At 41.5% G+C, this 15,455-nt stretch overlaps 1 protein-coding gene across 3 annotated transcripts in view; it reads right to left on the bottom strand.

Annotated features, from left to right (window-relative positions):
* KIF13B (kinesin family member 13B) overlaps positions 1 to 15,455 on the bottom strand; it is a 117,587-nt gene that overhangs the window by 11,049 nt on the left and 91,083 nt on the right. For all 3 annotated transcript variants that reach the window (XM_072330953.1, XM_072330954.1, XM_072330955.1), the window contains 3 exons: positions 10,281 to 10,398; positions 9,302 to 9,435; positions 5,155 to 5,223 (listed from right to left, as the gene is read on the bottom strand). In XM_072330953.1, the coding sequence (XP_072187054.1) occupies positions 5,155 to 5,223; positions 9,302 to 9,435; positions 10,281 to 10,398 (321 nt within the window). The remainder of the gene's footprint in view (positions 1 to 5,154; positions 5,224 to 9,301; positions 9,436 to 10,280; positions 10,399 to 15,455) is intronic.

The following is a 15,455-nucleotide window of genomic DNA, read 5'->3' as shown; positions in this document are numbered from 1 at the left end:
GCAGAGATTGCCAGGTATTAAACAAAACCACAGTTGTTCAAAGTCAAACTAAAAGACAAAAGACAGACAAAAACCCAACAACTTCACCGTGGATCAAAATAACTTTTTTCTTTTTGGTAGAGACATTAAAGCTTCAGCTCAGTACAAGAAAGCAGGAGGAGGGGGCTGCTCATCTTTACACTTGCTAATTGCAAGTGCACACTGAGGCAGGGCTGAGAGCACGCTGCTTCTATTTGGATGCATGAGGAAGGAGTGGTCTGTGACTTGAGCTAGAAGCAGAAAGCAACCAGAATCAAAGAAAGCAACAGAGCCCCAAAATAAACACAAATTTAGGACTCATCACCCAGTGGTGTTTGAGGTCAGAATTTCAGATTCCTCTGGCATTGATCGTAGAATCATGAAGGTTGGAAAAGACCACTAACATCACCTAGTCTAACTGCCAACCTACTGCCATCATGTCCAAAGTAAGGCGGCAATCTGCTAAGACAAAAGCAAGAACCTGACAACTGTGACACTGCTTTGCACCTGATCTCAGAGACAGCTCAGAGCAACGAGGTTCAGAGAGTACTCTGACATGCACAGAAGAACCAACTTGGACATGCAAGGATTAACTGTCATTACAGCCAAGTGTTTCACTTGACATAGACTAGAGAGGAGAGGGATTCACTTTCTTCTAATACACTGCAAGTTCTAGTTGTAACAGAGGCTTATCACCATGTTAAAGCAGCAGGAGTACTTGGCAGAACACTTATGCTCTCCTCTTTAGCTGTCTTTGAACCATGGTGGGTCCATCTTGGAAAGCAGCACAAAGCCAAGCTGTTAAATATCACCTTCTAATTAAAAGAAATCGTTAGGCAAAAGGCATTAGGGCTAATCCCTAGGCAGACACTTCCACAGCACTTCAAGTCTTTTACAGAGGGGCATCTGAACCTCAGCAATGAGCCAAGGCCCTCGAGTTCAGATAATCCCTCTTAAATACCTCCATGGCCCAACACACAACACGCTATTTCCTGGCACCTCAGAAAGGCTGTGCAAAATCACTGTTCTTGTTGCTTCTACACTACTGTGTGTCAGGTGATACAGAAAGGGGATGATATAGAAGGGGAATTTGGAGTCACAGACATGGAGCTGCTGAACAGCATCCAGAAGAGGGTCACAAAAATGATCCCAAGGATGGAACAGCTCTACCATGAGGATGGGCTGAGAGAGCTGGGGCTGTGCAGCCTGGAGAAGAGAAGGCTGTGAGGTGACCTGAGAGCTGCCTGTCAGTGTCTAAAGGAGGGCTGTAAGAAAGGGACAGACTCTTTATCAGAGTCTGCTGTGGTAGGACAAGAGGACAAGGGGAAATGATTTCAGACCAGAAGAGGTAAAGATTTCGATTGGATATAAGGAAGAAGTTGTGTACAGTAAGGGTGGTGAGGCAGTGGCACAGGTTGCACAGTAAGGCTATGGTGCCCCATCCCTGCAGACAGCCAAGGTCAGGCTGGATGGGCTCTGAGCACTGATGGAGCTGTGGGTGTCCCTGTTCAGTGCAGGGAGTGGGACCAGATGGCCTTGAAGGGTTCCTTCCAACTCAAACCATGCTATGATCCCATGATTCTATAATGGGCACCAGGAACCAAAGCCAGATCTCATGCTGGTACCACAAAGGAAATCCCTTCCCCTACCCCGTTTTGTCTCAGTATATGTATGTGCCACCTCCAGGAAATGCATCATTATGAGAGACTCAGAATTGCAATAAGAAGCAGCATTTAACGATAATTCTCAGTGCCTTTGATTTTCTTTCCTCCCTTGAAAACAAACAAATAAACAGAACAAAGTGTTGTTTTCTTCTGGTTGGGGTTTCTTGTTTGTTTTTTTATCTCTCAAACACCTTAGGTCTTGCAGCATGTAAATCCATGCAATCTAAAAAGTAAATACACCCGTTACACTTTAATCATTCCTCATCAATCGCCAAGATGATGCTCTCCTTCTGAAAGGATGACAGATCTCCAAACTCCTATGTTAACTTTGCCAGGCGATGTTTAAAAAAACATGGAGAAAAAAGCAATTATGAGAAGTGGCACTTGCCCAACTTTGGTGTTGACAAGAAACAGATGGGCAGAAACACCCTCATGAGGGGAGCAAAGGTACTAAAACAAATCTTTGCTAAGAAATGTAGTGAAGTTACTCGGGGGGGGATATTCCAAACAACGTGTCTGACTATCTGTGAAGGCATTTACTGGATGCAAAATATTTCTGAACTGAGAGCCAAATTTTGTCATTAAACGTGTGCAGATACTGACTGTGAAAGCAGACACATTTATGCAAAGGCATGCATGACCCTTTTACTGCGATAATTCTTGGCACAGTTTCTACAACCAAGCTGACAAAACATGGAGTACGAGAAGACATGAAAGCAATACACTTTAAAGCATCTTTGAACCTCCATGGAATAAAAATTGTCTTTTTCCTGTGAGCTGCTTCTTTGTACTGTGGGTTTAGAAGGATTTCTCAGTGTGTTTGCACAATATTTTCTGGTCAGATTGGAGGCCAAAGTGAACATGCTTTGGGGTAACCAAAAGCCACATCATTATCAGTGATGAGAGAAGTTTGATGACACCAAGCTACATGGTGTGGTCAATGCACCAGAGGGATGGGATGCCATCCAGAGTGACACAAACGGGCTGAGCATGTAAGGTCTGCACCTAGGTTCAGGCAACCTTCACTACCAATACGTAATGGCTTCAAGCTCAAAGAGAGGAGATTTAGGTTAGATCCAAGGAAAAAATATTTTACAGTGAGGGTGGTGAGGCACTGGCACAGGTTGCCTAGAGATGTGGTAGGTGTCCCATCCCTGGAGTCTTTCAAGGCTAGGCTGGATCAAGCCCTGGGCAACCTGATTTACCTGAGCACGTCCCTGTTCACTGCAGGGGAGCTGGGCTGGATGACCTCGAAAGGTCCATTTCAACACTGAGGATTCTATGATTCTATGAAATCTAGAGGCCAGTTTGGTATGTTGGTAAGCTTGAAAAGCATACTTGTATCTCATTCCACTTACAGAGCATTGAAATTAACCCTAAATTGACTTTTTCATCCCATATAGTATATACATACAATGCAACAAGGGCACACACTGCTGGCTCGTGGCCAACCTGTTGTCCACCAAGACACCCAGATCGTTCCCTGCAGAGTGCCTTCCTAGCAGGTCATCCCCCAACTTGTACTGATGCATGTAGTTATTCCCCTCCAGGCACAAGACTCTACATTTGCTCTTTTAAATCTCATCAGGCTCCTCCCTGCCCAACTCTCCAGTCTGCCCAGGTCTTGAATGTTGAATAGCAGCACAGCTTTCAGGTGTGTCAGCTAATCCTCCCAGCTTTGTATCATCAGCAAACTTGCTGAGAGTAGACTCTATCTTATTGTCCAGGTCATTGATGAAGACAGTGAACAAGACCAGTCCTGGTATTGACGCCTGGGGGACACCACTAACTACAGGCTTCAAACCAGACTCCGTGCTGCTGACCACAACCCTCTAAGCTTTGCCAGTCAGCCAGTTCTCAACCCACCTCACTGTCCACTTGTCTATCCCACACTTTCTTACAAAGATGTTGTGGGAGACAGTGCGAAAAGCCTTGCTGCAGTCAAGATACACAACATCCACTGCTCTCTCTCCATCTACCCAGCTGGTGATGACATCAGCGAAGGCCACCAGGTTGGTTAAGCATGATTTCCCCTTGGTGAAATGGATATTTTCCATGTTGACTACTCCTGATGACCTTCTTATCTTTCAATTGTTTGGAGATGGCATCCAGAACAAGTTGTTCCATCACCTTTCCAGGGATGGAAGTGAGGCTGACTGGCCCATAGTTTCCCAGATCATCCTCCTTGCCCTTCTTGAAGACAGGTGTGACTATCTTGGCTATCCTTCAGTCTTCAGGCACCTCTCCCATTCTCGAAGGCCAGCCAAGGTTATAACTGAAGCAGTCCTATAAGAATATTATCAGAAAAGTCCACCGCTGCTGTCTCTGCCTTACCATCTGCTGACTGAGCTCAAGGACTGTCAGTGACAGTATTACATACACATCACCATTTAAAAACAGCTATTGGAAATTTCTCCAGCATGGCATGACAGTTGCTTCATTAAATGTGGATTTGTTTCAGTTTTGAGCAGTCAGGATAAAATACTTTCAAAAGACACACAGCAATTCAGTAAGAATTCTGAGCAAAGCCAACAAAGTGGAGGTGCTCAAGGCCAGGTTGAATGGATGGAGCCCTGGGCAGCCTGGTCTGGTATTAAATGTGGAGGTTGACAGTCTTGCCTGTGGTACAGGGGGGAAGGTTGGAGCTTCATGATCCTTGAGGTCCCTTCCAACTCAAGCCTGATTCTGTGATAAAGATCCACCCAGGCCCAACATTCCAACTTACTCCCTAATTTAAAATCATTTTAAAGCCATCAGTCATTCAAGTACAAAACCTGCAATCCACAAGGAGATCCAAAATTCCGAAGCTGTATTTGCCAGTTTGTTTGTTATTTTTCCTAAAGAAACTATATCTAAATATCAACTAAAACCTTTTTATTTCACCTTCCTAACATGGAACATTTCAGCCTGTAATAATACTTTTGAATTCCACATTTCTAATGTACTTTGTGTAAAATTAAACATGCATCATTTCCTATGCAGTTATTTCCAGGCAAAAAGATTAAAAGGGCAATTTGTTACCATTTTCAAGTTAGTTCACAAGGAAGTTGCAGACATTTTCACTAAGCAGTTTAAAAGGCTAGTTTTCCATACTCACTCTCATTAAAAGCTATATGAAAGAGGATGATAGGGAAAACTGAACTTAGAAAGAAATCAAAACACGAATAGCTCAGCCACGAGATCTAGAGACACATAAGCCCAGCCAGGCAGATAAGATCTGTTGGACTATGCTGATTATAGAATCCCAATGGCTCTTTATGTGAAAAAAGACTTCTAGATTTTAAAGAAGGTTCTCCAAGACCATGTTATTTACATTTGCTTAAGGAATGTATGCTCTAGCAATTATACGATGCACCATATACACCCATGAAACTACTGCCAGTTTTTAATCCAATGCCAGAAAAAGTCTTTCGTCAATTCAGGAAGCTTTTCATTAACTGCATTACATTATTTATTTCTTAAGATTAATTACCATGTCTGTACCAGAAGGTGAAAGAACAAATTGAGAGCTGTCCTCTCCCCGTGTCACATGTCTGGGTATCTATACCACAAAACAAAAGTGAATTAGATTAGTGCATGGAAATTCAAAGGGTTTATTTATTCCTTTTAAGACAGCTGTGACTCCAGATCTCAATTTGAAGCCATGTGCCAACAAAGATGTTTGACCATCCAACAAGGACTGTATGAAGGTGACCACTTATCGCACGCACATTGGTCAGAAGAGTTTGCTTTAGCCACAGCAATGTCACAAAGCAGAAAGTGAAATACAATATGTACATTTTTAATGTCAGAACCCAACGGTGCCCTCAAATGTAATTATACAAGCAGTTCCTGGAGATCAACAGGGTCATAAGGTAAGGAACAGCAATTCTGCTTGGTGCACACTATGAAAGCCTCAGCATCTTAATAAAAGAGACAGGCGTCGAGAGCGTGCACATAATGCAATCATGCACAGATAGACAAACATCTGATTCTCCATCCACCTGCATATTTCAATATTCTAAACTATTCCTGATCAGCAATAAGGAGTGTTAAGGCTTTACATCTTGCACACTGTGCTACTAAGCTTTTTAAAGAATAGACTGGGAAAATAAAAAGCAGTTGCAGTAATCCAAAAAAGGTTTAAATTGTTGTGTTTTTTTAATATATTTTTCTTTTACTTAGCAGAATACTGGCAATTAATTGAAAGGCGGCAGATAACTGATAAAATAGGCATTTTCTAACTTAAAAAGTATATAAACAGCTTCATCAGAAACCAATCTTTTAGGTACATAAACAGCTTCATCGGAAGCTGTTCTGCTAGTTACATAAAGAATCCTATTATGCCAAATTAATTCAATCTAACTAATTAGAGAGCAGGAAGTTCTTTCAATTATTTTATGTGCTGTCTGAGAAACACACTTGAATACGAGAGCAGATTTCATTAATTGCGGTTCATTATTCTCCAGATTAGTTACTAAACTTGCATCAGAAGGTCAAAGACAGCAATTTTGTTAGCTGCCACCACCTTGCCTGGAATGGCTCTGCCTTTCTGAAACTACAAACAAAAGCAGCACTGGGAAAGACCACCTCAACAAGACGTTATGATAACTTACATGTACTTGGTGGAGGTGTTGAAGATCCACAGGGATGTGGCACTGAGGGACATAATGAGTGGGCATGATGAGGATGGCTTGATGATTGGACTAGATGACCTTAGAGGTCTTTTCCAACCTTAATAATATTGTGATACTGTGATTCAACTTTAGGATAGATCAAAAGCAACAGCATGTAATTGAAATAAGTTGCTGAAATAATAGGATTAGATGTGTATTTTCAAAACAAGTGATAACAACTCCATCTTCTGTTTACTTGTATGGGATGAGATTTGGTAACACATCCACTTGGACAGCTGCTTGGTCACGATGAACTGAGCCACACGTACAAAGTCGCAGAAGTAATTAAGAGCTGCTCACTTAGAAATGATGCTCTAAAGCACTACGGTCAGCTGTGAGACTCAGCCTACAAGATACATCTCTGTGCAGACATGCACAGGGACCTAACCCTGACGGCTGAACTGTAACATATCAGGGATTTAATAGCACAGCAGGGCAGCCACCCAGTTCAACATGGGTCAGCAGCACTTTTATGGAGCAGTTTTCATGACAATAGATACTCTCAAATGCTGTGACAGATTCGCACTGAAAAGAGAGCTTGGAAAGAACTCAAGGAATTCTTTGAGTTGTTTGATGAACTTGGAGAAAGAAACCAACTGACCCACTTGGCTTCTTGGTATTTATGTTCAAAAATCTGCCACCACCCATCTGCTCATTTGCATTTAGCCAGGTAGCAATGATTTAGGTCTTTCCATTTTCCTTGAGGAGCGTTCCTTTTGTCATCTCCAGCTCGCTGAATTTGTTGTTTACTGACACAGAAATCCAGCAATTCCCAGTTAAAGGGGTCAGATTCCTTTGAAACTGCAGTGGAAATCTCCTTTTGGCTTCATCTCCCTGTTATGCTTTTTGTAGTTCACTGCCTACTCTCCTCCTGCACACTCAGTTATGTCCCCTGCTGCTCTGTATCAAAGTGCTATTCTTCCACAGAACTAAGCTGTACTGTTCTGTATTTTCTGACATACAGCAATATCATTTCTGTGCCCTCCTCACTCTGCACTATGGCACAGCCATGCAGGAATTACCAGCGTGCTGTCTTACACAGACAGGTTAGCGATAAAGTGTTAGAGCTGACTGCCAAACACTGACCCCATCGCAGGCCCCTGAGTACACAGCCATTTGTCACTGCCACCACTGGAATTCTGGCCAGTTTTTAATGCTTGTGACCACCTTTGCATCCTCAAGCAGTTAAAAGGTAGCAGCAAGAAGGATTATGAGACATGATGATGAACTTTTCAGTGTCATATTGCACCAACCCTTCTACTTTGTGGCACTGAGGGATATGGTTAGTGGGCATGGTGGGGATGGGTTAGGGTTGGACTGGATGATCTTAGAGGTCTTCTCCAACACTAATGATTCGAAGAGTCTGTGATGTTCAAGCCAGTCTCACTACATGCATGCATACATCATCATGCATTCATTTCTTGCGCAGCTTGGAGGAAGGAGTGGGAACAGGTGGTTAGAGCAGAGGAAGGAAATTTGGCCTCGATTCTCAGAGGTGAAAGGCTCTCAGTGCAACTTAAAGAGCACCTATTTGCATTTTCTAATACCCAAATACCTTTAAGAAAGTCACCGTCTTCATTTTAATCAGCCACATTTCTTAGCTGAGTTAGGTTTCATGATCCTAGATTCTACACTGACCTTGTTGTAAGTAAAAGGCCACATGAAAACTTGAAATGCAAAGTTAGTTGTGATTTGGGAGTAAAATTTGCTCATTCTACTTTGTAGAGAATAACAGATGGCCGAACTAAGAATATTCTAACTTGGCTTTATTTTTATTTGTACTGTATCTATCCTAAGTTCCACCAAAACTTAATTGTTTTTTTAAGCCTTTGGTTTTGACTTATTTCTCTTCTTACTGTTTCACTGTACTTCTGACATGACAAAACAACTCCTTGTAATCACAGAATCACAAAGGTTGGAAAAGACCACTCCGATCACCTGGCCCTACCATCTATGCATACTCCTTAGCTGTTCCTCAGCTGCAGCAACAATGGAACTGAATGCCTGGGTCCAACCACAAAAAGGAGTTTCTTGGGGATTATTTTTTTGTAGTTTTGTTTAGAAAGACGTCCTCTAAAACACCCGTCTGCACGTGAAGAGGTGGGAAAGGTCTATGCTAACAGAAAACGTGCCTCCAAAGCTACAGATGAAGAAGACGACAAGTTTCTGTCTACAAAGAGTTAGCTGAATGCTTAACAAGGCACGGACCACATGGGCTTCCATACACTTTTATAAGTGAGATCTGGCTCGAGATTTATTCTCATAATGGTTTTTAAGTATTCCAGGTTTACATAGAAGAAGGCTTTTTCTTTATAAACAAATGACAGCCTCTCAAATTAGGAAGAAAGTATCATCTATAATGGGACTCTGTTATTTCATCTGCCTCCTTTAGGAGACAGTAGGGTTTGCAGTCAGCTTGACCATGCAGTCAGCTACCTTTCACTGCACACAAGTCACAAACGGAGCATATGAAGTTTTGCAGCACAGAATAAAAATTAAAAATAAAAGAAATCAAGGGCATCTCTGGAATGTGGAGGAAATGAGAAAATGAACAAAAGCAACAGAACACAGCAAAAGGTAGAAAAGGGTGACACGAGCTGGGGCAGGGGAGAAGGAAGATGGTAAATGAAATAAAGAACTGAAATTAGAATTACATTTTCCACTTGGCAGTACACAAACAACACTAAGTGCACTTCATAAATTTTACTATTGTTGCTGCAAACGGTATTACCATAAATCATTGCTGGTAGTGTACTTGGCACTTCTAAAAAGCCAAGTGGGCTGAGTGTATCAATAAGTTTAACAGCTCCACTATCTCTGGACAGAATGGAGGGGAAATGCATCAAAAGGCTTTAAGACTAAGAGTTGGGTTTGCACTCCGACAACAAATAAAATAGCACTCCGTTGCAAGTCTAACAGCACTCATCAATATTACTGCATAGCCAATTTCATTTAAAATCTTACCTGCTGTACAAGAGGTGAGGTTTGCCTGCCCTTCTTCTCGTCTCTAACAGGAAAGAGAGACTTCAGCAGCTTTGGCATCTGAGGCACGAATGACTTGACAGGATTCAGGTAGGAAGCAGCAAGGCTACCCAGACCTGTTAGAAAAATGGAACAGTGTGAACAGATATGCTTTTGGAGGAAAAAAAAGGTTATCATCTTAATTCTAGGACTACTTCTTCCAGTAGCCAGTGCATTAGACAAAGAAAAGCAGTGAGTGTTTGCTCTTCCCTAGAGCGAGATATATGAATTTGGGTAATGTTTAACCCTTGGCACCAAGACACAAAAAGTCTTTCTCATCACACAGTGTGAAAAAGTTTGCTGTTTGCCATTAGAAACATGCAACTGTTTATAACTTGCAGAAGCAAAGCAAAAAAATAAAACAACAAAACAACCTGGAAGCAAAACTGAAAAAAGATGCTGGCACAACACAGAATTCTGCTAATAATTACAAAACTTACCAAGGGTGAAAGATGAGGAAATACAAATTAAAAAGAAAGAAGTTAGGGACATTCAACTCTTCTTGCTAGTACTGCTGCTTTTATTACCCTACTCTCCCTTCAGAAAACCTAGACAGACATAGAAAACCTCTCTCTGTATCACTGCACTCTCAGAGCACACCTTCTGCAAAATAGACCTCCAACTCCAGTGCTGATTGTTTTCCAAAACATTAGGAGGCTTCTAGTCTTGGCTGTTCTAATCACATAAGAGATACATGTTCTGAGTCTAGATAACCAGACTTTAGAAACTGAGCTTCTGAGATGAAAACTGTATTTTCAGAAATCCAAAACAACTTGAATCACGCCTATCACAGAGAGGGAGCTGCACGGACATTGCCTTGGAGGAGAAATCTGTATCTCTGAAAGCTGCTCAGCTCTGACAGTGATGGGGTGACTTCACTCTGTATTTACGAGAGCTGCTTTAGCTATGGGAAAACCCTTACCTGCATCAGGGGAGTGGTTCTGCTGCCCAGGGCCTGGCAAAGAGGTTCGAGTTGGACTAATGCCCCTACTGGAGTTTGTGACACCTTGGGATATATCTTGCTGACTTTCCCATCGGCCCTAGGGAGGTAAAATAAACAAAGGAAGTTGTATTTTTCAAAGTTAGCACAACACCAGCAACACTTACAGACCATGCCAGCTTGCACAGCGCCTTTGACAAGTCAAGAACATGCAGAGCTGAGGAAAGACCCTTCCCAAAGGCACTTTTAGTTGAAACGCCCAGTCCTGCAAAGATAAGCACCCTCAGCTCCCATCTGCACCAAGGCACAGGAAGAATCTACTTAGAGACCCTAGACCTACAGTATTGCACTGAACTGTGCGTCTGTTTTGGGATTGAGTGTGGTACAACCAGGTGATAATACAACAGTTCTCTTGGCCCCAAATTCCTAAATATTTTGTGTATCTGATCAGGAAGAATTCATGAGTGAAGTCTGGATGAAGTGTCAGGGAGAAGGGGTGAGGACAGACAGAGCTCGGAATAAGAAAACAAATATGACCCTAGACCTGAAGGCTGGATTTTAGTGCCTAGGGTCAGATATGGCCCAGGGGAGCTTCAGGTTGGATATTAAGAAAAAAGTATTCTCAGAAAGAGTGGTGAGGTATTGGAACAGGCTGCCCAGGGAGATGGTGGGGTCACTGTCCCAGAACCATGGGGATGTGTCACTGAGGGACGTGGGCAGTGGGCATGGTGGGGTTGGATCTTTGGTGATCTTAGAGGTGTTTTATGACCTTAATGATTCTATGACTCTATTTCTTCCACCCCAAGCTTACCAGTGACAACCAGTGACCAGTTCAGTGACAAAGTTTCTTGGCAAATGGAGAGAATCTCCAAGCTATCACCTCAGAAAACTGCATGAATTTCAAGAATCTAAATGGCAAAATCATATTTTCCTGTCTCTATAATGTGGTAATATAAGAAAAAAGTTTCACTTCTTTTTCAAAACAAAAAGTTGTTAAGACAGGATGGTGTTAAGGCAACCAAACTGATATCAACTGGACTCTGATCACTCTTCTGCTATAAAGTTATGCTATGGTTTCTACTTCTCTATACTGTAGGGTGTCTGTACCTGAATCGTTCTTGTAAATGCTTGCACAATGAGATGGTACAGTGAACATAATAGAAAGGATGCACTGCTGTTGGAGAAACCTGCTGCACTTGTGACCAGAAATTTTATGTATTTTTCTGGATGGAAGAGAAGGGAAATACACCATTTCAAGAAGCTTCACAGCATTGAACAAAAGGAAATAATCTGACTTTGAAACAGAAAAATGACAGGCAGCTAAACTAATCTCAACTGTAACTTGAAGTCATGAATGTTTCACAAATACTATGTAAGCCAGGATAGAAGGAATAGATTTCTCCAATGGGTTGAAGGTCACACTGAGCAACCCAGAGCAAAAATCGTTTCCATTTGGATCTATAAGCTAGTCCCAAAGAAGCTGTCCTGCTTTGAATAGCAAGTAACATACACTTTTGCAGTGCAGCACTTCACACCTTGAGTAGCTGTTTTATTAGATGTAGAGACAACAGGCTCTGTCTCTGTGAAGTAACATTTGGGATAACTAAAGGGTAATGGATGTCTGAGTTGACTGGAGGCAGTTACCTGGGATGTCAGAACTGATGTAACCCAGGCTGGGAGTAGCAGCAATACCAGGGTTTGTTTAGTCTTGTATTTTTGAGGACTTTGGAGTTTAAGCCCTTCTTGAAAGCTTCCTGTTCTACCACTGTAGATGACAGAGCTCTTCTACCCATACATTAAACCCCCAACTTAAGTGTTATCTCTGACCTGCAACTCTTACATGTTACACACATCAAAAACTCACGCCTATGTCTGGGAAATTCTTTCCACAAAAAGCTCCTATGGAACAGTGTCTCCTACTGCACAGAAACAATTAGGGCTTTGCCACCTTGCATTTCAATTGGTTCTGATTTCTTTTAGATGATCTTACTATGCTGTCTTGGTTTCAGCTGAGACAGTGGTAACAGCACATTGATAAGCTGGCTGCTGCTGAGTGATGGGTGCATACCCAGAGTGTGTCCATTTGGTGCCCAATACAGGACTCAAAGGGTCGAGATAAGAACAGATTTGACCAGAGTGTGTTAATTGTTCTAAGTGGCAGAACAGTTTGATGTCATAATGTTATTTTTTCCTTATTCCAGAGATCGTTCAGAGTTTTTTCGTGGAACCATATTACTCAATACCTTATGTGTTATATATGTTCTCTGTTGTGCCGTTTCCCATTTTCGGGGTCTGGATTATGGTTATCATCTATCTACATGCTGTAACATTGATTGGGAGACTAACCTGGTATTTGTGTTTGATGTTGCAATCATCTTCGTACTTCGGGAACCATATCTTGGACACTTAATAATTTCACTCTTTACTTTGTCTCCTTGGGGAACCAGGCTATGGGGGAGATGAGTGTGAATGTTCAAACCAGCATGTTCCTATCTGTATCCTGATTGAAAGTGTTTCAGGGTTGGTGTTTTTTTTAAGGTTAAACAACTATTTATGAATATCCCCCAAGGCTGGATAGTGGCAGAGAGTGTGGAATGGCATGAGCAGGTACCTTGAACCCTCAGTGGTTTAGAAGTCCTGCAGTGGTGTTTAAAGCCAGAGTGGAAACTTCCAGTGATTTTACACTATGCTCCAAGTCTTCCTTTTTGGGATGTAGAGTTTTTCCTTAAGTCTACTTTGCTGGCTCCCACTGATGGATTAGTTTGAAGAAGAGCCAAAATTCCCAGATGAGGAAAATCTCCACATAATTCAATCTCCTGTCATGCACCAGCTTAGTTTACAGAAAGTAGAATATTTGGTGGGATATGGTCACAAGACTAAATGAATCTTGAAAAAAACATTTGGTTTTGTTACTTTTAGGGCTGGTAACAACATTAGCCTGGCAATGTTGGTGTCAGGAAAAGGGGAAAGCACCTGAAGGCTTCTTTTTGGACAACATAACATAGCTTTTTTTTTTCTTTTGATGACGATGACCCACTTACTAAAGACAAATGGATAAAGGTGGCAGGCCCTAATCATTTTCTATCCACAGGCCACGTCTAAAGGGCTTCTGGACATCACAGAGATATCAAAAATAGACTATGTGGGGAAAGCTTGCTAACTTACTAGAACACTGACTCAATGTAGGTAAGGAGCAACTGAATCATTCTGTGAATCATGATTTATTGAGTCACAAGTGCCCTTCCTTGACTGTTCCAACAGAAATCATTCAGGCAAGTACGTCGCCTTTCCAGACCTGTTTGAAGAGTGATTCAAAAAAATGAGAGTAGATATGAAACAGAGCAAAACACTTCCAAAGGATTCATCCTGTATAAAAAGCATGGCAAGATGTAATGGCTTTTTCCCTAGGAAAACAAGCACACACTTATTTTCCTTAGGATCTTTAAGAAATTTTACTTCAGTCTTGACATTATAGATGACTACATTTCCTGCATAATGTTAAGTATTTTACCAGACTACATAAAATGCAGGCCCTGCAAACAGGAATGTGCACTTGGAAATAGTATTTGTCTGGACAGGTACTTAAAACATGTTGGGTTTTCAAATTAGAAATAATCTGTTTTAGAGAAGAAATATTATCATCTTAGATTGAAGGTCACATATATGTTTAGAGACAACGAGACACTCAACTCTGAGTTGACTGTTATAGATTTAACATTAGGTAAATCATGGCAGCACATAGAGAAACATATCTGTAAAAGAAAATATTAGGAACAACTGAAAGGGTCAACCGTTGTACTAAAAATATAGTGAGGTAAAAGGTAGTTGATGAATGAAAGATCTTTCTAAGTTGGTTTGAAAGGTAACCCATCTCAACCTCTCAAAAGAAAAGTAAGAATTATTAACAGTTTCAGATATGTACGTCACATAGCGCTCATTGCTTTGTGTGTTCGACTAACTGAAACACCTAAACTTTAAGTCTAAGCAACTGATACTACTTAAATGCTGGGGGATCTATGCCCTGGTCTTTGGGAACTCTCTGTGGTGTCAATACACCGAGATATCCCTTAACTTTTCTTCAAAATGTGTCACATCACACCTCTCCTCCAGACCTAGAAAAAGACTTCTCAGGCTTTTCATGGGAGTGTGACCACATGTAGCAAGAAAATTCAGCTATGACTGCATGATGAGTCCACCTACACCACTGTTCCATGTTATGCTGACCCTTTTTTAATACATTTTGTTTTACAGGAAAATGAGTTCTGCCCATTCATATTGCTGAAAACTGAAGCAGAACTCACTTTCACAACTTTTCCAGTATGAACAGTGCTTTACATACAGAAATGAGTGTCCTTCCTATGTAGCTTAGGATCCACAGTAAAGGCAGCAGCAATGCTACGAATAATAACATAAGATTGGAGAAGGAAATTAAGTAATGGAATAAAAATTAAAGAGAGGAAGACTGTGAAGTAAGTAAAGGTGTCCACTAATATTAACATACGAAGGCTGGGCAGGTAAGTCCTGTACCCAATTCAGCATGCAATTACTCCACTGGGACTGGCATTTCTTACGATACAATAAACCACTTCTTTGTAACTTTCCTGGGAGAGTAATGGTTCATCAATGCTGGAGAAGACCTTTTTTTTCCACGTGACAAAAGCCACCTAACTTAGCTAAAAATGAAGTCATTTGTGGATCCTTAGTTCTAAAACATAATACATAAGATGCTATCACTGGTGTGCTTTATGTGTGCTACAGGAACATTTAAGAATACGATTAACATTTCACTGTAGTTACAAAAGCTTCCATTCGCCCTATACATGCTTCTATCAGCCCAATGAGGCACTCTACCAATCTGCATCAGTCCCCGTTATCGTCCTGAGCAACGGATGCCTTGAAAATAAATACTCTGCAAGCAAGGAGACAAGCTGCAGCCCCGCATCACAGTGGTAAAGCGCATGTCAGCAGCCAACCTAAATGAGGCGAAGAGCTGCAAAACCCCATGCAAACCACTAGCAATCAACTCTGTAGCTTTGTACAGTCAAGGGGACATACAGTTATCTCTCTGACAGGGGATAAGAAGACTAAATATGGTTTTCCACTGTCCTAGTGTTAACTTCAAGTCAATCTTTCATAGCAATCAAGAGTCTGAAGCCA

Source organism: Excalfactoria chinensis, chromosome 3 (genome assembly GCF_039878825.1).
Source record: "Excalfactoria chinensis isolate bCotChi1 chromosome 3, bCotChi1.hap2, whole genome shotgun sequence".
Lineage (NCBI taxonomy): Eukaryota > Metazoa > Chordata > Aves > Galliformes > Phasianidae > Excalfactoria > Excalfactoria chinensis.
This window is presented reverse-complemented; position numbering and strand designations above follow the sequence as displayed.